General features: G+C 41.9%; 2 protein-coding genes across 2 annotated transcripts in view; one reads left to right on the top strand and one right to left on the bottom strand.

Moving 5' to 3' along the window:
- The window catches only part of bmpr2b (bone morphogenetic protein receptor, type II b (serine/threonine kinase)), a 312,441-nt gene that overhangs the window by 108,310 nt on the left and 176,279 nt on the right, over positions 1-27,852 (bottom strand). The gene's annotated exons all lie outside the window — the stretch shown is intronic.
- On the top strand, positions 1,134-12,997 carry LOC140481939 (uncharacterized). Its single transcript, XM_072578672.1, has 2 exons — positions 1,134-2,510; positions 9,175-12,997. The coding sequence occupies exons 1-2, from the start codon at positions 1,431-1,433 to the stop codon at positions 9,616-9,618; spliced, it is 1,524 nt and encodes a 507-aa protein (XP_072434773.1). The 5' UTR covers positions 1,134-1,430; the 3' UTR covers positions 9,619-12,997.

Below are 27,852 nucleotides of genomic sequence, written 5' to 3' on the forward strand. Positions count from 1 at the left end.
TGTCCACATTGGTCCTTGAGGGGTCCTATTCTCTCCCTAGTTATTCTTTTTCCTTTAATATACTTAAAGAACCTCAGTCCCAGAAGAATTTTTTCATGTTTCTGCCATTCGTTCCCCGATGCCAGACTTCCATCCTTTCTGTGGGATGTGGATTTGTGATCCAAAGCTGTGCAGGTTAGGTGAATGGACATGCTAAGTTGCCCATAGTATCCAGGTATGTGCAGACTAGGTGGATTAACGATGGAAAATGCAGCGTTACAGGAATAGGGTAAGGTTAGAATACTCTTCAGAGGGTCAGTACGGACTCAATGGGCTGAATGGCCTGCTTCCACACTGTAGGGACTTTATGATTCTACTGCTATGGAGGGGTAAGGAGGGACAGGTTTAGCGTAGAGTTTCCTCATAGTGGTCTGTAGTAGAATTTCTGTCAGAGCATTTGAATGAAAGCTGCTGTGCAAATGGTTACTGCTCTCTTCCCTTTTCCTGCCACATGGTAGAGTCCGATCCTTTTGTTTGGATGGTGATGGGGGAGGTGGGCACTCGACTTAATCTGGTTTTATCAACGAATGCAGGAACTGGTGTTTCTTTTCACCTTTATAATAGTTATAGGGAAAGGAGGGAAATTTGCTTCCTTATGCTGATATCTGACTGAACATATGTTGTGGAGATCAGTTGATAGTAATTTGCATGTTTTAATATCTCTTTTAAACTGACCTTTACACCAAAAAAACTGACCTGAAAATTACTATTACTATTCATTATGGTTTAAATCTCCAGATAAGAGCAGTTCAAAGAGCAATTTTTTTTTGCTTTGAAATGTATTTTAATAAAATCCTCTCTGAAGACCTGCAAAAAAAGTTGGGAGACAAGAGAACAGTACTGCACCATCCTTTTTTCTGTTCTCGCCTCCACCCGCCGCCTCCACACATCCAAAACACAACAGCAAAAGAAGCAAAACAAGAATCATTCATGAACTAGGCCTTAGTGAGCAGGAAAGCTCTGAACTCATAATGCCAAGTCTTGTTTCACTCTCCGCCTTCATCTGCTTTTTATAAGAGCAGACAGGCTTCTACCTTGCCAGCCAGCAATAAACACACATTAGGGATGATTAATGAGGGGCCTGATGAGGGCTGGCATTTCGTTTCATTCCATTTCCTTGAAGAACAGAGGGACCCTTGCCAAGCCCTGTCCGTTCGGTTCTACTCACGTGACCTGAAATGCCTCTGGGAATCATTTCTGCAAATACAGCTGAATAGCAGTTAAACCTCGCCTTGCAGGGGTATATCAGTTAACACGCAGCTGTTGTTGATAACACCCTGCGGGGGGCCCCCAGCCTGAGTGGCGAGTTTAAGTCTCAGTGCAGCAGTTTTCTTTCCCTTTTCTCCCTTTGTTTTTCTGCCTGTTTTGAACTTCAATTTTTAAGCTGATAAATGGATGAGTTTGATCCTAAAGTTGTCGAGGAAGATGCGAGAGCTATAGCAGCTTCTTTGTCTCTGACTTCTACGTCTTTTAAGCAAGAAAAGGAGCCTGATCTGGACAACAAAGGAGACTGCTTGTTGACAAAGGAAGAGGGCAAAGTCTGGTCTGGCAAACACACTATGGAGGAGAAGAGATTGCTGGCTTTGCAACAAGACAGTGGGATTCCATATAACACAAAAAAAGCAACAGCCTGGGGTGTCAGAGTTTGGGACGAGTGGGCTAAAACTCGAAATAGCTATATCATGGAGCAAGGTGTCCAGCGTAATGAACTCTTCCTTTATGTGCCCGAACTCTGCTATGAAATCACCCATGATGAACTGAATTTCTGGCTATGCAGATTTGTACTTGAAGTTCGGAGACAAGACGGCTCGGAATACCCACCTAATTCTCTCCGTCTCCTGTGCTGTTCAATCTTGCGGCACCTGCGGGAGAACTGCAGGCGCAGTGACATTGATTTCTTCAACAAGCTGAAACTGGACTTTGCCGAATTCCGGAACACCCTTGACGATCGGATGAAGCAACTCCAACGGCTGGGAATTGGGCTGGTGAGGAAACAGGCCCAGCCGTACACTGAGGACGATGAGGAGAAGTTATGGCAGGTGGTCTTCCATCTACGAGATGCAAAGAGCTACAGTTATGCTGTCTATTTCTATGTGTGCAAAGTCTTTTCCCTATGTGCCGCCAAAGACCACCATAAACTAACAGTCGACCAGTTTAAATTTGGATGTGACATGATCAGTGAGTACGTGGAGTTTACTGGCAGGCCAAGCAATCCTCAGGACAGCCTTGACAAGTTGAAAATTGTCCAGACAAGACAGTACGCAGATTCCTTGAATCCAAGGTGCATAGTTTCACTGCTGCGACGCTACCTCAATATGATTCCCCCACAAGGTCCATTTTACCGCCGCCCTGTGCCTGGTACCATGCAGTTCTCTGAGCAGGCAATTGGAGTTCATACATTGGAACGATTTTCTAAAGAGATATGTGAAGCTGCAGGAATTTCAGGGCACCATACCGGACATTCTGGAAGGGTAAGCAACAATGATTGGCAGTATTTGCAGCTGACTAGTATTGAAGTAATTGCAATTGTTCGAGCGACAAATTAAAAATTGGTCCTGAAAGGAACGTTTCTGTGATTGGGGATTTAGGGGAAAGAACAATGGCAAATGGTGTATTGAGGCATCACAGGTAGCTAATTTATCTGTGAAAAGTAGTTCCAATCTCTTAAGTGACTGTATACTTCTGGTTAACATGAAAATCATGTTGCTGTATTGCAGAATGGCTATCCAATTCTCCAGAGTTCAGCTTTCCTATATCTACAGCATTTTTAACCACATCACTGGAAGAAGTTTTTTGAAAGTAAAGGTATGACTCCCACCTACCTTTGGACCCATGTCCAAAGGTGTCTTTAGATTACGCAAAGACAACTGATGGTACAAGCTTCCAGACTTCTCCATGGTAGTGAAGAATCACACACAGCATCTCAGTACTGGTGGAACACAAGTGCCTGAAAACTATATTCCACTAATTTCACAGTACTGTATGCAATTCTGCAATGCCACAGTATTGTATCCTGGTGCACCATTGTCCTTCTATCTTGTAGTGATGCTCTGAGATATAGCAATATGCAGAGGTGCTTCACACTCAAAAGGCAAACACTGTACAAAGATACTCAACCAGCATGACATCACGTAACAATGTTCCATTGCCATAACATCACAGTACAGGCATTGTAACTATATAGATATGCTCCCAAGTCCAAAAGTTCATTCAAAATCAGTTTATTCAATGGCCCACATCTAGCATCAAGGCTTCTCATTCCACTTTTGTGAAGTAGGTTTGGCTAGTAACGCAATTGATGCCTACAGTGAACCAGTAGAAATTTTTGATGAGTTCACTGGAAGATTCTGACCAGAATGACATGAATCCATGCTGTATATGGAATAAAAGGAGCATCACTCCTCCTAACTCATCAAGATCAGTTGCATGAATAGTTTATAACCTGTGTGCAGCATCACGGATATTTTCTGAAATAAAGATTGTCCTTGATATAAAGGTTCATCAGATATTTCCAACTGGACTAAGAATTCTGTATTTCAAATTTATTCTGTTTCACTTCTTTACTCATTCACAATATTCTTAATTTAACTCAGCAGCAACCTTCATCCCACTATAATCAGCCCCCCAAAAATCAAGTCAATCTCCAGGGCAGAAAACTTCAAGCAGTATATGGTGGAGTCATACATTTTAGAATAAAAACAAAGTGCTGGAGAAACTCAGCAAGCCTATCTAGAGGGAAATAGGGTTAGTGGTTCACATTCTAGATGATTCTTCTTCAGAATTGAAAGGGGCTGGAAATTTTTTTTTATCATGTTGACATAGGAGGGAGAGGAAGGGAAAAGAAAAAAAAGGTCTGTTTACTGACAGTAAAGTCAACAAGGCAGAAACAGAAATGCTAAGAGAGGGGTAATAAAAATGGAGGTCTGATGTCATGTTCTGAAATTGTAAAACTCAATTCTAAACCCTAGAGGCTGTAAAATGCCTAAACAAAAATGTTTTGTTATTCCAGCTTACATTAAACTTTGTTGGAACATTTTAGAAGCACGGGATAGAAATATTTTCATGGCAGCAAAATGGTTTATCAAAATGTAGGCAACTGATAGTTAGCATCCATTAATACAAAAGTATCAAAAGGCTATTCTGTCGTGTAAGGCATTAGGGCAAAACCAATCTTACTTCCATTTGATGTCCATATCTATGTATTTCTTTTTAAGGGTCATTTCACTGGATAACAATTAAAAGCAGGAATTCTGTCTAATTTGTCATTTAATAACTTGAGGCAAAAGGTAAATTTTAGTATCAGCTAATGCGACCCATAATGATATAAAGTTACTCAAACTGAAAATCGAAATTGGTTCCAGAGACCAGCAGAGACAATAGGAAATAATTCTGCACATGTATGAACCTAGCAGCTTGACTAGCTTTGCTGTGTCAATGAAGTGGACTAACAGTAGCAAATGCTCTTTAATACTTAATGTATAGTAGACTGTAAAATGTGACAAAACAGTAAAGCTGAAAGCTTCAACAAGGGTTGAGATTCAGTTCATACAGAGTTCCAAATTCTTGAATTACAAACTTAACTAAAATGAAGAAAAATTACAATTTTCCAAGGTTGAATGTGCACTGAGAGAGACATCAGAGGGGTGACCTGATAGTGAAAGATCTCGTTGAAGTTACCAAAAAGCAACAATGGCTCAGCAGTTAGCACTGCTGCCTCTCAGCGCCATGGACCCAGGTTCGATTCCAGCCTTGTCTGTGTGGAGTTTGCACATTCTCCCAGTGTCTGCGTGGGTTACCTCCAGGTGCTCTGGTTTCCTCCCGCAGTCCAAAGGTGTGCAGGTTACATGAACTGGCCATGCTAAATTGCCCGTAGTGTTCAGGAACGTGCAGGTTAGGTGTATTAGTTAGGGGAATGGGTCTGAGTGGGAACTCTGCAGAGGGTCTGTGTGGACTTGATGGGCCAAATGGCCAGTTTCCACACTGTAGGGTTTCTATGAACTGCTGAGACTTTAGGGAAAGAGCAAGACTAGAGGCTGATTTGTTGCCACTGGGAGAAGTTGAGGAAAATGGTATAAATTCAATTTAGGGAAAACTAATACGGGGATGTTCACGGACTGTTTGGGCTCCTGGACCTATTTCTATCCTCTAATCAATGCAATTCTCCATAAAATTAGATAACTCAATACAGAATGAGAATGGAACTTGATCTTCTGGTCTGTTTCGCTCAGTATCAGATGTCCTGATTAAGCCTGAAACGTTGACTCTCTTGCTCCTCAGATGCTGCCTAATCTGCTGTGCTTTCTCTATCGCCACACTTTGTCAACTCTGAGTTCTCCAGCATCTGCAGTCCTCACTATCTCTCAGTATCAGAAACATCAGCATCTGTAATCACATAATCATTGATGGATACTTATTCCACTTTACCTGCTGCTAATTTCACAGATAGTGCATTCCCCTCATGTTCCCAACCCAGACAACACTCTAGCTCAGTAGCAAGCAAACTGAGCAGCACAGCCCACCAATACTGAGCAGCAAACCTGTGGTCTTCCTTATTTATAATGTCCATGAAATCAAATTTCTGTCAGGTTCTAAGGCTAACTTTATAAATAATACTTTTGAATTGTGCATGATTCACATTGTTCATGATTTTTCAGCTTCTGAATCTAGTGGTGGGAAGGTCACTCCTGACAGTATTAATTCAAAAGATTCCATACCCATGTATAATATTTACTATCTATAATACTCAAAGTGATGTAGCATGTCAGCAATCCTTATCCAATTATTAGAGTTTTTCCTGACAGTTTCTCTGTCTCTATGATAATCATAGAATCACTACAGTATGGGAGCAGGCCATTGAGTCCATCCATCACGGCCCTCCAAACAGTATCCCACCCAGAACCAGTCCCCTACCCTATCTCTGTAACCCTGCATTTTCCATGGCTAGCCTACCTAGCTTGCACACCCTTGGACTGTGGGAGGAAACCAGAGCACCTGTAGGAAACCCATACAGACACGGGAAGAATGTGCAAATTCCACACAGAGTTACCTGACGGTGGAATCAAACCAAGGTCCCTTACACTGTGAGGCAGCAGTGTTAACCACTGAGCCACCGTGCCACCCGTGGAACTTTTCTGTTCCAAAAGTACTGGACACACTTTGGTGCATCATCCAAGTGCAAATAAGACAATTAATGCTGTCCAGTTAATTCAATGAGGTGTAATAGCCAAGACAAATTCTATCCAGACACAGGCACTTTCTCGCCCAAGATTTGATTTGATTTGCTTTATTGTAGTCACATGTTGATTGGAAGCTCTTTAGATCAAGTAGATTGGATGGGGCGGTGTTTGTGCAGTGTGTCCAGGAAGCTTTTCTAACTCAGTATGTAGATTGTCCAACCAGAGGGGAGGCCATATTGGATTTGGTACTCGGTAATGAACCGGGACAAGTGGTGGGCTTGTTAGTGGGTGAACATTTTGGTGATGGTGACCACAATTCTGTGACTTTCACCTTGGTTATGGAGAGAGATAGGTGCGCACAACAAGGTAGATTTTACAATTGGGGGAAGGGAAATTACGATGCTGTAAGACAGGATTTGAGGAGCATACGTTGGGAGCATAGGCTGTCAGGGAAGGATGTGGTGGAAATGTGGAACTTTTTCAAGGAGCAGATACGACGTGTCCTTGATATGTATGTACCGATCAGGCAGGAAAGAAATGGTCGTGTGAGGGAGCCTTGGTTGACGAGGGAGGTTGAATGTCTAGTAAAGAGGAAGAAGGAGGCTTACATAAGGTTGAGGAAACAGGGTTCAGACAGAGCAGTGGAGGGATACAGGATAGCCAGAAGGGACCTGAAGAAAGGGATTAGGAGAGCTAAGAGAGGGCATGAAAAATCCTTGGCGGATAGGATCAAGGATAACCCCAAGGCATTTTATGCGTATGTGAGAAACCGGAGAATGACGAGAACGAGGGTAGGTCCAATCAAGGACAGTAGTGGGAGATTGTGTATTGAGTCGGAAGAGATAGGAGAGGTCTTGAACAAGTACTTCTCTTCAGTATTTACGAACGAGAGGGACCGTATTGTTGAAGAGGAGAGTGTGAAACGGACTGATAAGCTAGAAGAGATACCTGTTAGGAAGGAAGATGTGTTGGACATTTTGAACAACTTGAGGATAGACAAGTCCCCCGGGCCTGACAGGATATATCCTAGGATTATGTGGGGAGCAAGAGAGGAAATTGCAGTACCGTTGGCAATGATCTTCTCGTCTTCACTGTCAACGGGGGTGGTACCAGGGGATGGGAGAGTAGCGAATGTTGTGCCCCTGTTCAAAAAAGGGAATAGGGATAACCCAGGGAATTACAAGCCAGTTAGTCTTACTTCTGTGGTAGGCAAAGTAATGGAAAGGGTACTGAGGGATAGGATTTATGAGTATCTGGAAAGACACTGCTGATTAGGGACAGCCAGCACGGATTTGTGAAGGGTAGGTCTTGCCTTCCAAGTCTTATTGAATTCTTCGAGGAGGTGACCAAGCATGTGGATGAGGGTAGAGCAGTGGATGTAGTGTACATGGATTTTAGTAAGGCATTTGATAAGATTCCCCATGGTAGGCTTATGCGGAAAGTCAGGAGGCATGGGATAGAGGGAAATTTGGCCAATTGGATAGAAAACTGGCTAACCGGTCGAAGTCAGAGAGTGGTGGTAGATGGTAAATATTTAGCCTGGAGCCCAGTTACAAGTGGAGTTCCGCAGGGATCAGTTCTGGGTCCTCTGCTGTTTGTAATTTTTATTAATGACTTGGATGAGGGAGTCGAAGGGTGGGTCAGTAAATTTGCAGATGATACAAAGATAGGTGGAGTTGTGGACAGTGAGGAGGGCATTTGTCGTTTGCAAAGGGACTTAGATATGATGCTGGGCTGAGGAGTGGCAGATGGAGTTCAACCCTGCCAAGTGTGAGGTTGTCCATTTTGGAAGAACAAATAAGAATGCGGAATACAGGGTTAATGGTAGGGTTCTTAGTCAGGTGGAGGAACAGAGGGATCTTGGGGTCTATGTTCATAGATCTTTGAAAGTTGCCACTCAGGTGGATAGAGTTTGTAAGAAGGCCTATGGTGTATTATCGTTCATTAGCAGAGTGATTGAATTCAAGAGTTGTGAAGTGATGTTGCAGCTGTACAGGACTTTGGTTAGGCCACATTTGGAGTACTGTGTGCAGTTCTGGTCGCCTCACTTTAGGAAAGATGTGGAAGCTTTGGAGAGGGTGCAGAGAAGATTTACCCGGATGTTGCCTGGAATGGAGAATAGGTCGTACGAGGATAGGTTGAGAGTTCTCGTTGAAACGGCGAAGGATGAGGGGTGACTTGATAGAGGTTTATAAGATGATCAGAGGAATAGATAGAGTAGACAGTCAGAAACTTTTCCCCCGGGTACAACAGAGTGTTACAAGGGGACATAAATTTAAGGTGAAGGGTGGAAGGTATAGGGGAGATGTCAGGGGTGGGTTCTTTACCCAGAGAATGGTGGGGGCATGGAATGCGCTGCCCGTGGGAGTGGTAGAGTCAGAATCATTGGTGACCTTTAAGCAGCATTTGGATAGGTACATGGATGGGTGCTTAATCTAGGATAGAAGTTCGGCACAACATCGTGGGCCGAAGGGCCTGTTCTGTGCTGTATTGTTCTATGTTCAATGTTCAATGTACCTAAGGACAGCGAAAAGCTTTGTTTTGCATGCAGTGCAGGCAAATTATAGCAAACAAGGACATACAGATCATAGAGTGCTTAGACAGAGCAAGGCATACAGGTTACAACTACACAGGAGGTGCACAAAGGACGATCAATATTAGCAAGATCAACATTATTTGAAGTTAAGACAGCACATTCAGCAGTCTAATAACAACATAGGAAAAGCTGTTCTTGAACCTGTTGGTGCATGCGTTCAACCTGCCTGAAGGAAGAGGATATAAGACTCTGGGTTCTGATCTATATCTGGGATACTGGCTGATTTTTCTCCGAGTGAACCTAGAGGTTCAGATAATTCCAGACTCCTCAATCCCTGCTTGCTGTCCTATTATCACTCCGACATTTCCCATTCTTTGGAATTCCAATCTGGTTTAACTGTTCTTTATTTTTGTGCATGCATAGGTCAGCAGTGCAACAACCCTATACAACCGTGGCTTTGATGAGCAGTCAATTAAAGAACGCACAGGGCCAACAGGCAGTTTGGCAAAAGGCTACAGGAGAGCCTCTCTTGCTCAGATGAAGGCCATGTCAGACTGCCTGCAGCCTCCTAATCCACTGAAGATGTCAGCTTGTTCACCTTCATCATCATCTTCATCTGATGACCATAGTTCTTCACCAGATGAAGGCCCAAGCAATATCATCATCATATCTGAAGATGGGACTGATCACCCACAAGAAGCTACAACTATATTCAGCAGACCTGAGGTGACAATCACAGAACAGGATGGTGTATTGAAGATTGAAATGCCATCTAGGACCTCACCACTGATGCCCTTGACTTCACACCAGACCATTACAAAGTTAAAAATAGTGAAAGGAGACATTGTACTAGAATTAAATTTGTAAGTGTGCCAAGCAACATAAATTCCAAGTTCAGTATTGCACAACTTAGATTACACACATTCATGTTAGTATCAGATGGTTGTAACAAAGGGTAATTGATCTGAAATATTCTTTCTTTACAGGTACTACCAGACTTGCTGAAACTTTCCACTAATTTTTAATAACCCTTTATTTCAGGTTTCCATTTTCTGCAATACTTTCTTTTAATATTAGCAAAAGGTACTAGAACATAGAACATGGAAAATTACAGCACAGAACAGGCCCTTCAGCCCACGATGCTGTGCCGAGGATTATTCCTAGTCTAAAATAAAATAACTTAACCTACGCACCCCTCAATTCACTGCTGTTCACGTGCAAGTCAGGCAGTCACTTGAATTTCCCTAAAGACTCTGCTTCTACCACCACCGCTGGCAATGCAGTCAATGCATTCACAACTCTGCGTAAAGAACCTACCACTGAAGTCTCCTCTATACCTCCTCCTAATATCTTAAAACTATGACCCTTCGTGCCAGTCAGTCCTGTCCTGGGGAAAAGTCTCTGGCCATTGAATCTATCCATGCCTCTCATTACTTTGTGTACCTCGATCAGGTCACCTCTCTTCCTCTTTCTCTCCAGCGAGAGAAGTCCGAGCTTAGTCAACCTTTCTTTGTAAGACAAGCCCTCCAGTCCAGGCAGCATCCTCGTAAAATTCTTTGCACCCTCTCCTAAGCCTCTGTATCTTTCCTATTGTTTTACATCTTTCTTTCCCTCAAAAATGAACTCACTTTTGCAAGGCAGGAGTCCAGTAGTCAAGTGACCAATCTTCCTGAGACTCAACCGTAAGTGTCAAATTGTTCAATTTGGGAAAACAATACTGTCGTCACAAACATGCAAGTACAATTTCTAGCTGGAATCTTTGGATAGTGATAAGAGCAGGAACCCAATCTAATTACCCTATTTCTAGGCTAAAGGTGTGAAGGCTGAAATGTCTTGATTGTTACCATAGTTGAGGTCAGTTAGTTCAGTACAGAATTGGAATCAAAAATACAGAGTTTGAGAATTTTACAGCTCAATAATAGACTAGTTTTGCGTTACTGTATACAAGAGAAGTGTGAGCTGCTTTAAAACTCCACTGCCGATCAGCATACCTGTGCCATGCGAATTTATTGGGCCAAATGTAGGGATTATATGAGACCATAGTCTCATATAATCCCTACATTTGGCCCAATAAATTCGCACCGACCTTCCAAAGAGCATCCTACCCAGAAGCACCCCCCTACCTCTTCCCTGTATCCCTGAAATTCCCATGGCTAATTCACCTAGCCTGCACATCACAGGCAATTTAGCATGGCTAATCCACTTAGACTGCACATCTTTGAACTGCAAGCAGAAACCCACACAGACATGGAAGATTGTGCAAACTCCACACAACACAGAAGGTGGAATCAAAACTGGGTCCCTGGTGCTGTGAGGCAGCAGTACTAACACTGAGTCACCATGCTGCCCATAATCATTTTTTAGTATGGATTGCCTTGTTCATGTGCTTACATCAGTGTCTAATTCTAATTTGTTACCAGCATCACAGAAATTGGTAGCTTGGCCTGAACTACTTCATATCACCAGAATTTAACTAGATGATGTAATGGAGCTAAACAATATTTCAATGTTGAATCTCAGCTACTTTTTCTGTCAGTCATAATAAAAAAATCACAAATGAATTGATCTGGACAATATACATCAATCCAGGTTACTGGGCATACACAAAAAAAAAGTGCCAAACTTAGCACTAAATTTGCAACATAACAAGGCCAAACAACTGTTGGAGTGGGAAAGCAAACAGTCCCACACTGATGATATCTCAGGAATTTTGGCTAAGGTTAATTGTTGAGGCAAAAAATCTTTCTCATTTGGTTTGGGTGTGTTTGACTAGACAGTGTGAGAAATTTACACTACATCTACTCCATGCGGTCCTTTACCCTTGAGGGTTTCATAGGGACAGTGCTGAGATACTTATTGTGCATCCAACTGTGTTGTATCTGTTTTACTATAAAAGTTTTCATAAAATTGTAGCCCTTAAGAGCTGATAACATATGGCAGGATCACTGTTGTGCAAGTTTGCCATTGTAAATAGATAGTAGAACAATACTGATGTATAACGAAGACAGGTCAGGCTGTTTCAAGCAACCAATAAATTGAACCAGAAAGAAATTATTCTGTAATTAAACAATGATTCCCTGTAGTTTCATTGCCTTATATTTCAGATACTATTCAAACGCTGCAAATTTAATCCTTTATCTAACTACTGAAAAGTAATATTTTTGTAGCATTTTAATGTCTCTCAGCATTTCCAAACTGCTTCACATAAAATGAATTGTGGTTTGAAAAATACATAAAGCAGGTGCAGCATGCTATGGATAAACAAGTGATAATAGACAATGAGAGTTTTGCTCACATCAATATTTTGTAGATAAAATCTGGAGATTAATTATATGATTAGTTATATTTCAGTTATAATTACAGGCATAGGCCCAGATTTTCACCATTTTGGAATGATTCACTGACGTGTCAAAAATGGCACAAGTGTTTGGAAATTCTAAATTCCACCCTCAAACAGTGCATTTTTACAGGGGTGAGAAGGTAAGTTTAGGGTTTGGCGGGGTTGAGGTGGGGGGGGTGTGGTTGGGAAAGTGAGGAGGAGGCTGGCCATGTTTTATGCATTTGGGACTTACAGCTTTTACTGGTCATATGAAACATCAGCTAACTCTATTCAATTCTGACTTTGACACCTATTTAACATGAAAACCAGATTCGGCTTCTTCAGAGGTCTGGACAATGTGGAATTCACTTAGATATCCAGCACACCTATAGAGAGAGATAAGGTACACCTTTTGGATCTAGCCCTGCGCCACCTGCTGTCCGCGTGTCAGATGTCCTTTGGTGAAGGGATGGTTTCTGTAGGGAGAGCTCAGGTGCCTTTTGAAATTGATAACAGTAGGTACAATGTTAAAAAGAACAAACTCATTACTGTCAAGTTCGTTGGAACACAGCTCTAAATATCAACTCTCAGAAGCACCTATCAAAGAGGCATTTGAAAGAAACCTGCCATAAGTGTTAAAGGGTGCTGACAAATGTGACCAAAGGACCTGTCAAGAATGTAAATCTTTGAGAAAATTGCCTGCAGTTTCACTCTGGTCTGTTAACATAAATCTGATGGATTTTATTAGTTGATTACCGCTATGTTGTTGATTTCACAACCATTCATTATCCCAGCAGCATGCCTTCTAATCAAAGTTTAATTGTCAGCTATAAGATGATGCTGATTCTTGCTGTATTTGATTGAAATGTTTGTAGTCAGAAGATTTTATCTTATTGAAGAAATATAAATGTGGATTTTTTTAATGAATGCAAGTGTTTTTCTCAATATAGGGAAGTCTGCAATATACAGAAAGTTATCTTATCTCATCTCTGAATGGATATGGAGATATATTCATGACGGATACCAAGTGAGTTGGCATGGTTGGTGAAAGAGCAAAGTGTGGTGGTTGGAGGCATGGGTTGTCATGAGCTTTCAAAGGATCTTTCAACTATTCTTTTTATTCTTTAATGCTGAACAGTGTCAGATCCCCAAAGCAGGTCTTCTGGGCCACCCACCATGAATTTTAACTGGGCCCGAACCCTGAACCAAAAACAGGAACTGTAGGCTGGTGTTTGAGGAATGAGTTCTGGTTGGTGGGCATGAGCAACAGGATCAGGGTACAGGGACATGCAAAAGTATATATTAAGCCTCAGGATTAGGTGAAAAGCAGTGAGAGGGTAAGCATATTTTAACAGCGAGAGCTTCAGGGAACTGCTGATTGGGGTAAAATATTAAACCATGACATCATAAATAAGTGGTAGTTTGGTTTGTGATTTTAAAATATCTGTTTTTTTGGAACAAAGGGTTAACTGAGAAACTACGGGAATAAAAGAAAGTATTAAGTAATATAAGTAAGCCAAGTAGGGTAAGGGAAGTACAGTTAGCACAGGGAATGTTTAGGATATTCTTTTTTTACCAGTTAAGTTTTTTTCAAAAAGAGTATGATCAGGCTTAAAGAAGTCAGGGCAGCAGAACTTACATCCGTGAAATGCAGATCCTGTGCTATGTGGCAAATTATGGAAGTCAGTTGTTCCTGGTGACCAAGTGCGCAGGAAGTATATCCAGCTGCAGCTACTGGCAAACCGCATTTTGGAGCTGGAGCTGTGGGTAAGTTCACTTGAGTATCTACGATGCTTTGCATATCATGGATAACATATTCAGTGAGATGATCATTTGTAGATGAACAAGCAGACAGAGCACAGATGACAACCAGGCAGAGTAGAGGAAACCAAGTAGTGTAGGAGTTCCTTATGGTCACCACCCCTTTCTAAAAATTACTATTTTGAATACTGTTAGGAGATGACTGTGCAGGAGGAAGCAATGGGAGACAACCTCATGGCACCATGGATGGGCCCACTGCACAAGAAGGGAGGAAAAAATATCAGGGGTTTAATTTGTAAGGGGAACACATTGGTGTTTCCGGAGCTACAAAAGTGACTTCATGATGTACGTTGCCTCTTTGATCCCATGATTGGCGATATCACTGAATAGCGGCAAAGCATTCTGAAAGGATAGGGCAAACAAAGATTGTGCTATATACTGGTACCAACAATTCTGGTAGAAAAGGGGAATGAAGCAAAAATTTAGGAAGCTAGGAAATAGATTAGAAAATAAGACCCAAAAGGTGGTAATCTCTGCATTCCTCCAGTGCCATATGCTAATCAGTACAAAATGAATGCTTGACTAGAAAGATGGTGTAGGAGGGAGGGTTTTAAATTTCCAAAACACTGGGATTATTTTGGGGGGTTTTGATACACATTCAAAGCAGATGGATTGCATTTGAACAATAGTAGGGGCAACATCCTTGCAGGTTGTTTTGCTCATACCATTGGGGAAGGTTTAGACAAATTTTGCAAAGGCCTGTGATCTTGAAAGAAGGTTCAGCAGATTAGAAATGACAGCAAGTGAGTCAGGAAAGTACCAAAATTATCAGCCAGTTAAGGTACAAGAGAATTTGGCAAGATTGGATGTTTTGTATTTTAACGTTAGGAGTCTGATGAACAAGGCAGATGACAAATTAAAGCACTAGTGTATGATGGCAATGCTATCAATGAAACATGTTTGGGAGAGGGGTGGGCCTGGCAGCTTGATATCCCAGGATATAGAATCTTCAGGCAAGACAAGAAAGAAGTTAAAATAGGAAGGAATATTGATATTGATCAATATTGATCAGGGAATCTATTGCAGTAGTAAGGAGGGATAACATGTTAGAAGGCTCCACAAATGAAGCCATATGGGTAGAAAGTTAAAAAAACAAAAGGAGCAATTACACTGCTGGGCGCCTCCTAACAGTCCAAGAAAAACAGAGGAGCAGATATGTAGGAAAATTTCAGGCAAGTGTAAAAGTTATTAGGGTAGTGATAGTAGGGTATTTCAATTTCCCCAACATTAATTGGGGCAGTCAGTATGCAAAGTTTAGAGGGACCAGAATTCTTAAAGTACAGGCAGAAGGGCTTTTTAAGCCACTATGTCTAATGCACAACAAGATAGGGGGTGTGCCTGAACTTAATTTTAAAGCCAATTAAGAGCAAAAAGCGGGCATAAAAAGATAATGGCAGGTAAAATCCCCAAGTTATCTTATAAAAGTATTACAGCTGTGATGGTACTGTGCCTTTAAAACAGATTTTGTTCTGCGCTATTTCTCTTGCCAAAAAGGCATTGCCACAGAGGTGACTGAGTGTCTGTTGATAGATGCAGTGCTCTCTCTGTCTGCTGTAGCAGAAATCTTGAGTTTTCTCTCTGCCAACAGATGGTTTCTTTTAGTACTTCTTTCTCCTGGACTGGAAGGGAGATGAGAAAAATTTGTTTTGTTGAATTTGCCTTTGCCAAGAGTGTATTTATGGGATGTTGCCATATTGGAACAATTGATAATTAGTAGTTAAATAATATATTATTTTATTAAGTATTTCAATGGAGTTAAAGATATGAAATTTTCTTTTGTATGTTAATTACATAGAACATAGAAAAATACAGCGCAGTACAGGCCCTTTGGCCCTTGATGTTGTGCCGATCCAAGCCCACCTAACCTACACTAGCCCACTATCCTCCATATGCCTATCCAATGCCAGTTTAAATGCCCATAAAGAGGGAGAGTCCACCATTGCTACTGGCAGGGCATTCCATGAACTCACGACTCGCTGAGTAAAGGATCTACTCCTAACATCTGTTCTATACCTACCACCCCTTAATTTAAAGTTATGCCTCCTCGTGTTGTAAGAATACAGTCTGCTTTGCTTAAAGATTCAACTGAATCTTATTTGGAACACAGCTTTCTCCTTGACATATTTTGAGGGGATTTGGTCTGCTTCATAACCAGGCTAAAAGGATAACGAAGAAAACAGGGCCCATTAAGGACTATTGTGTCCACTGCGCACAGAGTCGGAGGACATAGGCAGGGTTCCAAATGAATACTTCGTGTCGGTGTTCACTAGTGAGAGGGATGATGTGAGTATAGAAGCAGGGAGAAGGACTGTCATATAATTCAAGAAATTAGCATAGACGGGGAGGAGGTTATGAGTGGTCTCGTAGTCTTACGAGTAGGTAAATCTCCAGGGCCGGATGAAATATATTTAATTTGTTGAGGAAACATCAGGAGCACGGGCAATAATTTTCAATTCCCTTCTAGCCATAGCAGAGGTGCTACAGAACTGAAAGGGATTCTGGGTAATCCAAGATGGAGGATGGGAAAAATTTCTGGCTGTAAGAGCTGCTCTTTTTTTTGAGGTATTTTAGGTGTTGGAGGTGATTTCCTCGAATTCGAGGAGCAGCAATTACTGTTTTATATGCTGTTGCATTGTTTTGGAACTTTGGGAAAAAAAGTCAAAACAGCAGTTTTAAAAGGAAGAAGAGAAGACAAAGGAAGCACATAGTGAGGACAGTGCAGGACAGAGAGAGAGAGAGAGAGAGAGAGAGAGAGAGAGAACCTGCACAGTTACCGCCTTTGCTGTTTGAATTCGTGTATTGCTGGACATCGGAGTGCATCTGGGAAAATTAACAAACAGTGAAATTCACAACTAATCTTGGAGGAACTGTTGGGCGAAGTTCACAGCACAGAATCAGATAAGTTAGTTGTTGTTTTAAGTCTGTCCAAGAGAAAGGCTGCCGTAGTGAGTATAGTGGATTCTTTCTTGATTATGTGTTTTTGGAGATAAGTCGCTTGATTAAACTTAAAGTATAATTATTATATAATTATAAATGTAGCTATTAATTTAATCTGAGGCAGTGTTTGTAGAGGAATAAGACGGTGTTATTTTCTGGGTCTGTAGATTGTGAAGGAGCAAAAATGGCCTTTGCAGTGATATGTACTTCTTGTCAGATGTGGGAGTTTAAAGAGAGTTTAAGGGTTACTGAGGATTATATGTGCCATAAATGCTGTTGGATGAGAATCTTATCAGATCAAGTGGATCGGCTGGAGAGACAGATAGAAGCGATGAGGAATTTGCAACAGTATGTGATGGATGGCAGTTATAGGAAGGTGGGAAAAGTCTCAAATACAGTCATATAGATGGGTTAACTCCAGGAAGGGTAAGAGAGGGTAGGCAGTTAGTGCAGGAGTCTTTTGTGGATATACCCATTTCAAACAGGTATGCTGTTCTGGAAAATGTAGGGGGTGATGGATTCTCAGGGGAACGTAGCATGAACAGCCAAGTTTCTGGTATTGAGACTGGCTCTAATGCAACGAGGGGTACGTCGGCTTCCAAGAGATCAATTGTGTTAGAGGATTTTGTAGTCTGAGGTACAGACAGACGTTTCTGTAGCCAGCAGAGAAAAAGCAGAATGGTGTGTTGTTTCCCTGGTGCCAGGATCAAGGATGTCTCAGAGAGGGTGCAGAATGTTCTCATGGGGGAGAGGAGGTCATTGTCCAAATTGGAACCAACGACATTGGAAGGGAAAAGGTTGAGTCTCTGATGGGAGATTACAGAGAGTTAGGCAGAAATTTAAAAAGGAGGTCCTCAAGGGTAGTAATATGTGAATTACTCCCAGTGCTACGAGCTAGTGAGGGCAGGAATTGGAGGATAGAGCAGATGAATGCATGGCTGAGGAGCTGGTGTATGGGAGAAGGATTCACGTTTTTGGATCATTGGAATCTCTTTTGGGGTACAAGTCACATGTACAAGAAGTTCGGATTGCACCTAAATTGGAAGGGGATTAATATACTGGCAGGGAAATTTGCTAGAACTACTTGGGAGGATTTAAACAAGTAAGGTGGGGAGGGGTGGATCCCGGGAGATAGTGAGGAAAGAGATCGGTCTGAGACGAGTACAGCTGAGAACAGAAGTGAGTCCAACAGTCAGGACAGGCAGGGACATGGTAGGACTAATAAATTAAACTGCATTTATTTCAATGCAAGGGGCCTAACAGGGAAGGCAGATGAACTCAGGGCATGGTTAGGAACATTGGACTGGGATATCATAGCAATTACGGAAACTTGGCTCAGGGATGGGCAGGACTGGCAGCTTAATGTTCCAGGATACAAATGCTACAGGAAGGATAGAAAGGGAGGCAAAAGAGGAGGAGGAGTGGCATTTTTGAAAAGGGATAGCATTCCAGCTGTGCTGAGGGAGGATATTCCCGGAAATACATCCAGGGAAGTTATTTGGGTGGAACTGAGAAATAAGAAAGGGATGATCACCTCATTGGGATTGTATTATGGACCCCCTAATAGTCAGAGGGAAATTGAGAAACAAACTTGTAAGAAGATCTCCATTATCTGTAAGAATAATAGGGTAGTTATGGTAGGGGATTTTAACTTTCCAAACATCGACTGGGACTGCCATAGTGTTAAAGATTTAGATGGAGAGGAATTTCTTAAGTGTGTACAAGACAATTTTCTGATTCAGTGTGTGGATGTACCTACTAGAGAAGTTGCAAAACTTGACCTACTCTTGGGAAATAAGGCAGGGCAGGTGACTGAGGTGTCAGTGGGGGTGCACTTTGGGGCCAGCGACCATAATTCAATTCGTTTTAAAATAGTAATGGAAAAGGACAGACCAGATCTAAAAGTTGAAGTTCTAAATTGGAGAAAGGCCAATTTTGACGGTATTAGGCAAGAGTTCTTGAAAGCTGATTGGAAGCAGATGTTCGCAGGTAAAGAGGTGGCTGGAAAATGGGAAGACTTCAGAAATGGGATAACAAGAATCCAGAGAAAATATATTCCTGTCAGGGTGAAAAGGAAGGCTGGTAGGTATAGGGAATGCTGGATGACTAAAGAAATTGAGGGTTTGGTTAAGAAAAAGAAGGAAGCATATGTCAGGTATAGACAGGATACCTCAAGTGAATCCTTAGAGTATAAAGAAAGTAGGAGTATACTTAAGAGGGAAATCAGGAAGGCAAAACGGGGACATGAGATAGCTTTGGCAAATAGAATTAAGGAGAATCCAAAGGGCTTTTACAAATATATTAAGGACAAAAGGGTGACGAGGGAGAGAATAGGGCCCCAACCTCCCCTCCCCTCAAAGATCAGCAAGGCGGCCTTTGTGTGGAGCCACAGAAAATGGGGGAGATACTAAATGAATATTTTGCATCAGTATTTACTGTGGAAAAGGATATGGAAGATATCGACTGTAGGGAAATAGATGGTGACATCTTGCAAAATGCCCAGATTACAGAGGAGGAAGTGGTGGATGTCTTGAAACGGTTAAAAGTGGATAAATCCTCAGGACCGGATCAGGTGTAGCTGAGAATTCCAAGGGAAGCTAGATAAGTGATTGTTGGGCCTCTTGCTGAGATAATTGTATCATCGATAGTCACAGGTGAGGTGCCGGAAGACTGGAGGTTGGCAAATGTGGTGCCACTGTTTAAGAAGGGCAGTAAAGACAAGCCAGAGAACTATAGACCGGTGAGCCTGACCTCAGTGGTGGGCAAGTTGTTGGAGGGAATCCTGAGGGACCGGATGTACATGAATTTGGAAAGGCAAGGACTGATTCGGGATAGTCAACATGGCTTTGTGCGTGGGAAATCATGTCTCACAAACTTGATTTGAGTTTTTTGAAGAAGTAACAAAGAGGATTGATTCGGGCAGAGCAGTAGATGTGATCCATATGGACTTCAGTAAGGCGTTTAACAAGGTTCCCCATGGGAGACTGATTAACAAGGTTAGATCTCATGGAATACAGGGAGAACTAGTCATTTGGATACAGAACTGGCTCAAAGGTAGAAGACAGAGGGTGGTGGTGGAGGGTTGTTTTTCAGACTGGAGGCCTGTGACCAGTGGAGTGCCACAAGGATCGGTGCTGGGTCCTCTACTTTTTGTCATTTACATAAATGATTTGGATGCGAGCATAAGAGGTACAGTTAGTAAGTTTGCAGATGACACCAAAATTGGAGGTGTAGTGGACAGCGAAGAGGGTTACCTCAGATTACAACAGGATCTGGACCGGGCAGATGTAGTTTAATTCAGATAAATGCGAGGTGCTGCATTTTGGGAAAGCAAATCTAAGCAGGACTTATACATTTAATGGTAAGGTCCTAGGGAGTGTTGCTGAACAAAGAGACCTTTGAGTGCAGGTTCATAACTCCTTGAAAGTGGAGTCGCAGGTAGATAGGATAGTGAAGAAGGCGTTTGGTATGCTTTCCTTTATTTATCAGAGTACTGAGTACAGGGATTGGGAGGTCATGTTGCGGCTGTATAGGACTTTGGTTAGGCCACTGTTGGAATATTACGTGCAATTCTGGTCTCCTTCCTATCGAAAAGATGTTGTGAAACTTGAAAGGGTTCAGAAAAGATTTACAAGGATGTTGCCAGGATTGGAGGATCTGAGCTACAGGTAGAGGCTGAACAAGCTGGGGCAGTATTCCCTGGAGCGTCAGAGGCTGAAGGGTGACCTTACAGAGGTTTACAAAATTATAAGGGGCATGGATAGGATAAATAGGCAAAGTCTTTTCCCTGGGGTCAGGGAGTCCAGAACTAGAGGGTTCCACAGGGATCAACGTTGGGACCCGACTGGAGATGGGCTTTCACTCACAAAAACACCACTTGATATCACGCTTTGCGTCCTGCATTCAGCCTGTTCTAGATTCAATTGGTCACATTTCCTTGTACCTCATGGGCTCTTACCTTTGCTTATCAGTCTCCAGCGCTGGACCTTGCCAGAGCCTTGCTGAAGTCCAATTAGATTATGTCAACTGCATTGTCCTTATCTTCGTACCTAGTCATCTTTTGAAAAATGCAATCTAGCTGGTCAGACATGACCTACCCTTTACAAAACTATGCTGACTATCCTTGATTAATACTTGCCTCTTTAAATGCAGATTAATTCTGTCCCTCAGAATTGCTTCTAATAGCTTCCCCACTAGAGTCATAGAGATGTACAGCACGGAAACAGACCCTTCAGTCCAACTTGCCCATGCCAATCAGATACCCCAACTTAATCAAATTCTATTTGCCCTATCAGCACTTGGCCGATATCCCTTTAAACCCTTCCTATTCATATACCCATCCAGATGCGTTTTAAATGTTGCAATTGTACCAGCCTACACCACTTCCTCTGGCAGCTCATTCTATATGCGCACCACCCTCTGTGTGAAAAAGTTGCCTCTTAGGTCCCTTTTGTATCCTTCCCCTCTCACCCTAAACCTATGCCCTCTAGTTCTGGACTCCCCAAATCCAGGGAAAAGACCTTGTCTTATTTATCCTGTTCATGCCCCTCATGATTTCATAAACCTCTATGAGGTCACCCCTCAGCCTCCAATGCTCCAGGGAAAACAGCCCCAGTGTTTTCAGCCTCTCCTTTATAGCTCAAATCCTCCAACCCTGGCAACATGCTTGTAAATGTTTTCTGAACCCTTTCAAATTTCACAACATCCTTCTGATAGGAAAGAGACCAGAATTGCATACAATATTCCATAAGTGACCTAACCAATGTCACGTACAGTCACAACGTAACCTCCCAGCTTCTATCCTCAATAAAGGAAAGCATACCAAATGCCGCCTTCACTATCCTATCTACCTGTGATTCTACTTTCAAGGAGCTATGAACCTGCACTCCAAGGTCTCTGTTCAGCAACACTCCCCAGGACCTTGCCATTAAGTGTATAAGTCCTGCTAAAATTTGCTTTCCCAAAATGCAGCTTTTTGTATTTATCTGAATTAAACTCCATCTGCCACTCAGCTCATTGGCCCATCTGATCAAGATCCCGTTGTAATCTGAGTTAACCTTCTTTGCTGTCCACTACACCTCCAATTTTGGTGTCATTTGCAAACTTACTTAACTATACCTCCTATGTTCATATTCAAATAATTTATATAAATGACGAAAAATTGTGGACCCAGCACCGATCCTTGTGGCACTCCACTGGTCACAAGCCTGCAGTCTGAAAAACAACCCTCCATTACTACCCTCTGTCTTCTACCTTTGAGTCAGTTGTGTATAGAAATGGCTAATTCTCCCAGTATTCGATGAGTTCTAACCTTGCTAACCAGTCTCCATTACTGATGTTAGACTGAATAGCCTGGTTTCTAGTTTATTCTTTATTCCCTTGTTGAATAATGCTATGATGTTAACTGTCATAGAGATGTACAGCATGGAAACAGACCCTTCAGTCCAACCCGTCCATTCCGACCAGATATCCCAACCCAATCTAGTCCCAACTGCCAGCACCCGGCCCATATCCCTCCAAACCCTTCCTATTCATATACCCATCCAAATGCCTCTTAAATGTTGCAAGTGCACCAGCCTCCACCACTTCCTCTGGCAGCTCATTCCATACACGTACCACCCTCTGCGTGAAAAAGTTGCCCCTTGGGCCTCTTTTATATCTTTCCCCTCCCACCCTAAATGTATGCCCTCTAGTTTTAGACTGCTCCACCTCAGGGAAAAGATTTTGTATATTCACCCTATCCATGCCCCTCATAATTTTGTAAACCTCTATAAGGTCACCCCTCAGCCTCCGACACTCCAGCTTGTTCAGCCTCTACCTGTAGCTCAGATCCTCCAACCCTGGCAACATCCTTGTAAATCTTTTCTGAACCCTTTCAAGTTTCACAACATCTTTCCGATAGGAAGGAGATCAGAATTGCATGCAATATTCCAACAGTGGCCTAAGCAGTGTCCTGTACAGCCACAACATGGCCTCCCAACTCCTGTACTCAATACTCTGACCAATTAAAAAAAAGCATACCAAATGCCTTCTTCACTATCCTATCTACCTGCGACTCCACTTTCATGGAGCTATGAACCTGCATTCCAAGGTCTCTGTTCAGCAACACTCTCTAGGTCCTTACCATTCAGTGTACAAGTCCTGCTAAGATTTGCTTTCCCAAAATGCAGCATCTCGCATTTATCTGAATTAAACTACATCTGCCACTTCTCAGCCCACTGGCCCATCCGGTCAAGATCTCGTTGTAATCTGAGGTAACCCTCTTCGCTGTCCACTACACCTCCAATTTTGGTGTCATCTGCAAACTTACTAACTGTACCTCTTATGCTCACATCCAAATCATTTATGTAAATGACAATAAGTAGAGGGCCCCGCACTGATCTTGTAGCACTCCACTGGTCACAGGCCTCCAGTCTGAAAAGTTAGTTCGAGATATGGTTAAATGTGAATTAAGGAGGTTGCCACAGTTAGATTGTATGAGCTATAGGGAGAGGCTGAATAGGCTGGGGCAATTTCCCTGGAGCATCGGAGGTTGAGGGGTGACCTAATAGAAGTGTATAAAATCATGAGGACTGTAGATAGGGTGAATAGCCAAGGTATTTTACCCAGGATACCGGAGTCCAAAACTAGATGGCATAGTTTCAGGTGAGAAGGGAAAGATTTAAGAGGGACCTAACAGGCAACTTTTTCACCCAGAGGATGGTGCATGTATAGAATGAGGTACCTAAGGAAGTGGTGGAGGTTGGTATAATTACATTTAAATGGTATCTGGATGGGTACATGAACAGCAAGGGTTTGGAGGGATATAGGCCAAATGATGGCAAATGGGACTAGATTAGTTTGGGGTATCAGGTCAGCATGGATGACTTGGACCAAACGGTCTGGTTCCGCGCTGTATATCACTATGACTCCAAGTAAGGTATAGTGAAGTCAAATGAAATGAGTCAAAGCTAAAGTTAAATTAAGCGAGGTAAAAAGTAAATGTTGCAACAAATGTATGTTTTATATTGAGTACTGGCACTGAAAGAGTTACAATAAACAAGTGATTAATTAAGTAGTCTGAGTGTTCCCTGCCTTTTGTCAGGCATCCATGGGAAGAATACCTTGATAAAGGTTTGAGTTCTCCTTTTCGGGCAACAATATCAACTGGAAAATTCAGATTGGCAAAGATAGTCTAGATACGGAATTCACAGAAGATATTCAAGGTAGATTTTTAGAACAGCACATTGTGGAGCCAACCAAAGACGAGGCTATACAAAACTTGGTACTGGCCAATGTGATGGGATTAATAAATAATCTCAGCAATGTTGCCCCAAGGTAGCAGCAACTATGATTCAATTTTACATTCATTTTGAGGGAGCGACAGCAGTCCAAGACTACTTTGTTCAATTTAAGTAAGGGCAATTACGAGGCCATTAAAATACAGCTAGCTGAAACAAATCGGGAATTAGGTTGAAGGATAGATTAATAGCGATGCAGTGACAGATATTAAGAGGGATATTTCAGAATGCACAGATTAGATACATTCCAACAAGCAACAAAAATTGTGAGCAAAGAACCTGCCATTCGTGGTAAACTAGAAATGTTGAGGATAATACCAAACTTAAAGAAAAATAATATAATTGTGCAAAGATGGTTGGTAGGTCAGAAAACTGCACGGAACATAACAGCAAAGAATGACAAAAAATTAATAAAAGGTAAAAATTAGGGTTCGAGAGAAAGCTTGCCAGAAATACAAAAACAGGTAAGAGTTTCTATGAATATTTTTTAAATAGTTAACAAAATGAGCATTAGCCCTGTGGAAAATCAAGATTAGAACATTACTAATAGGAAATAAGAAAATAGCAGGTGATTTGAATAGATCTTAAAATATATTTTCACTGTAGAAGTTGCAGCAACATCCCACATTTGTATATTCGTGAAGTGGAGAACTTGGGAAAATCAACAACAGAAAGTGGTACTGAGTAAAGCTGCAGGTCGAGAGAGGAGTAGATCATGATGGATTTATTCTAGGTTCTTAAAAGAAGTGGCTAGTGAAATACAATTGTACATTAGTTTTAATTTTCTAAGACTCTTGATTTGGAGAAAATTAGATTAGACTTTCCAATTAGATTAGTGAGTAGATGAAATTGTAGCAAATGGAGTATAATCTGTTAAAAAGTGAAATTGTTCATTTTGACATGCAGAGTATAAAAACTATACTATTTAAATGACAAAATATTACAAACTCAGATGCACAGAGATTTGGGTATCATTGTGCATGAATCACAAAAAATAAAAAGTAAATAATTAGAAAAGCTAAAAGTATGTTATCATTTACTACAACGGGAATTGAACACAAAAATGGGGAGATTATGCTTCAGTTACATAGGGCACTGGTGAGATCAGATCCAGACTGCTGTGGACATTTTGGGACTCCTTGTTTCAGGAAAGATGTAACTACATTGGAGCAAAATGCCTGGCTACAACATATTCAAGATAAAGTATCAAAAAGCTGCAGAGGAACAGTGGCAGTATAGGTCCAAGCATCACATAATTGCAAAAGGATGATGTTTGGAGACTTCAAAGATCGCTGAAACATTTATAGAAAGACATGAGGGGCAAATATTTTACACGAAGGATGGTTTGCATGTGGAATGAACTTCCTGAGGAAGTGGTGGATGTGGGAGCAATTACATCGCTTAAAAGACATTTTATAGGACATGAATAAGAAAGGTTTGGAGGGATATGGGCCAGGAACAGGCTCGTGGGACTAGTTTAGTTGGAATTATGTTTAGCATGGATTGGTTAGACCAAATGGTCTGTTTCCATCTATATGACTCTACGTGGTCAAATCACAGCTTATGGACAAACAGGTACAGTGCAAATAGGTGACTGCCAGTCAGTCTGAAAGGCCTAGGTAGGTAATGAAGAAATCTCCCACAGTATCTCACATTCCAACCCATATTATATTCTGAACACTGGCATGACTGATAGTTGATGTGAGGTGTGCAGCCACAATCATCTTCAGCTGCTTCATCAAATAATGGAGGAAAGGTATAAGGTCAGAAGTGGAGATGATCGTTGATGATTGCACAACGTTCAGCACCATTCACAACTCCTCAAATACTGAAACAGTCCATGTTCAAACAAGGTCTGGAGCTCTGAAGAAGAGTCACCCAAACTCGAAACATTAGCTTACTCTCTCTCCGTGGATGCTACAAGATCTGGACAATATTCAGGCTTCAGCTAACAAGTGGCAAGTAACATTTTTGCCACACAAATGCCAGGCAATAACCATTTCCAAGAAGAGATAATTAACAGACATCCCTTGACATTCATCGGTGTTACCATCACTGAATCCCCCCACGATCAACATCCTGGGGGTTATCATTGACCAGAATTTCAACTGGACTCACCACATAAACACAATGGCTACAAAAGCAGGTCAGAAGCTAGTAATACTGCGACTGGTAAGTCACCTCCTGACTCCCAAAAGCCCGTCAATCATCTGCAAGGCACAAGTCAGGAGTGTTATGAAATATTCCCCACTTGCCTGGATAAGTGCAGCTCCAACAAAGAAGCTTGACATCATCCAGGACGAAAGCAGCCTGCTTGATTGGCACTACACATCCACAAGACCCCTCCACCAACACTCTGTAGCAGCAGTGTGTACTATGTAGAAATTCACCAAAGATTCTCAGACAGCATATTCCAACTAGAAGGTATGCTTCCCTTTATCGGCCAGTGCATTGAGTATAGGAGTTGAGAAGTCATGTTTTAGCTGTACAGGATATTGGTTAGGTCACTGTTGGAATGCTGCAGGATTGGGATAGAGCAATGCTCAATTTGGGGGTAATAGTTACATCAACACCATAACTATTCAGATGAGACAAGAGGTGGGAGGTATAGTAATGGGAACATATTTGTGGATTGAGAATTGGAAAAAATGAAGAACTGATAACTTATGGGTTGCAAAAGATATGGCATTTTAGAAGGAACAAGTTAAAAGGCTGAAGAACCGAGGTTGTCTGCTGTTCACAAAAAAACGTCAAGAGACTTTGGGAGAACAGCTTTTAAAAGAGAGATAAAAGAATGCTTTATGGCCTATAATTGCTTGACAAAAAGCCCGAGTTTTCTTAAAAAGGCCAAGTGCAGAAGGTTGCCTAGCAACAGTCTCCTACAAACAGTAGTTTGTATTGCAATAGACTTGAAGGGTGTTCAGTTGTGGGTAGGCTTGCAAGGAAGCAATGCTATTACCTCCATCCCTCTCCCAACACAACCATCAACCCCCCACCCCCACGGTGCTTAATGAAAGCTCAATTCTCTGGGTTTGGGGCAGCACGGTGGCACGGTGGTTAGCACTGCTATCTCACAGTGCCAAGGACCCAGGTTCAATTCCAACCTCAGGTGACTGGCTATGTGGAGTTTGCACATTCTCCCTGTGTCTGCATGGGTTTCCTCTGGGTGCTCCCATTTTCACCCACAGTTCAAAGACATGCAGGTAAGGTGAACTGGCCATGGTAAATTGCCCATAGTGTTCAGGGATGTGTAGGTTAGGTGTATTATTCAGGGGAAATGGAGAGTACAGAGGAACCTCGATTATCCGAACGTCGACTATCCAAACAAGATTGCAAGGTCCCAATGCTTGTCTAAATTGTGTTATCCAACATTTGATTATCCAAACAAAATACTCCCTGCCCGAGTCATTCAGATAAATAGGTTCCTCTGTAATAGGGTAGGAGCCAAATGGCCTGTTTCCACACTGTTGAGATTCTATGATTCTAAATATCTCAGTGGAATACTCCAGGAGAATCAGGGAAATTCCTAGAAGTCCAAATCTCTGACCACTACAAACTCTGAAAGCTGAAATGTAAACTCAATCATGATACTGAAATCTAATGTACCTGTACCCAAACAGAGGGGCTTCCATTGCTCTGTGTTGACAGCAACATAGTCCCACCAACAGAAACTGAAGGAACTGTGAGAAAGTCCACCTTATTCTACTCTTTCACTTTGAATTTTTGATGAATAGGGCTTTCTCT

Source organism: Chiloscyllium punctatum, chromosome 10, assembly GCF_047496795.1.
Source record: "Chiloscyllium punctatum isolate Juve2018m chromosome 10, sChiPun1.3, whole genome shotgun sequence".
In the NCBI taxonomy this organism is placed as follows: Eukaryota; Metazoa; Chordata; class Chondrichthyes; order Orectolobiformes; family Hemiscylliidae; genus Chiloscyllium; species Chiloscyllium punctatum.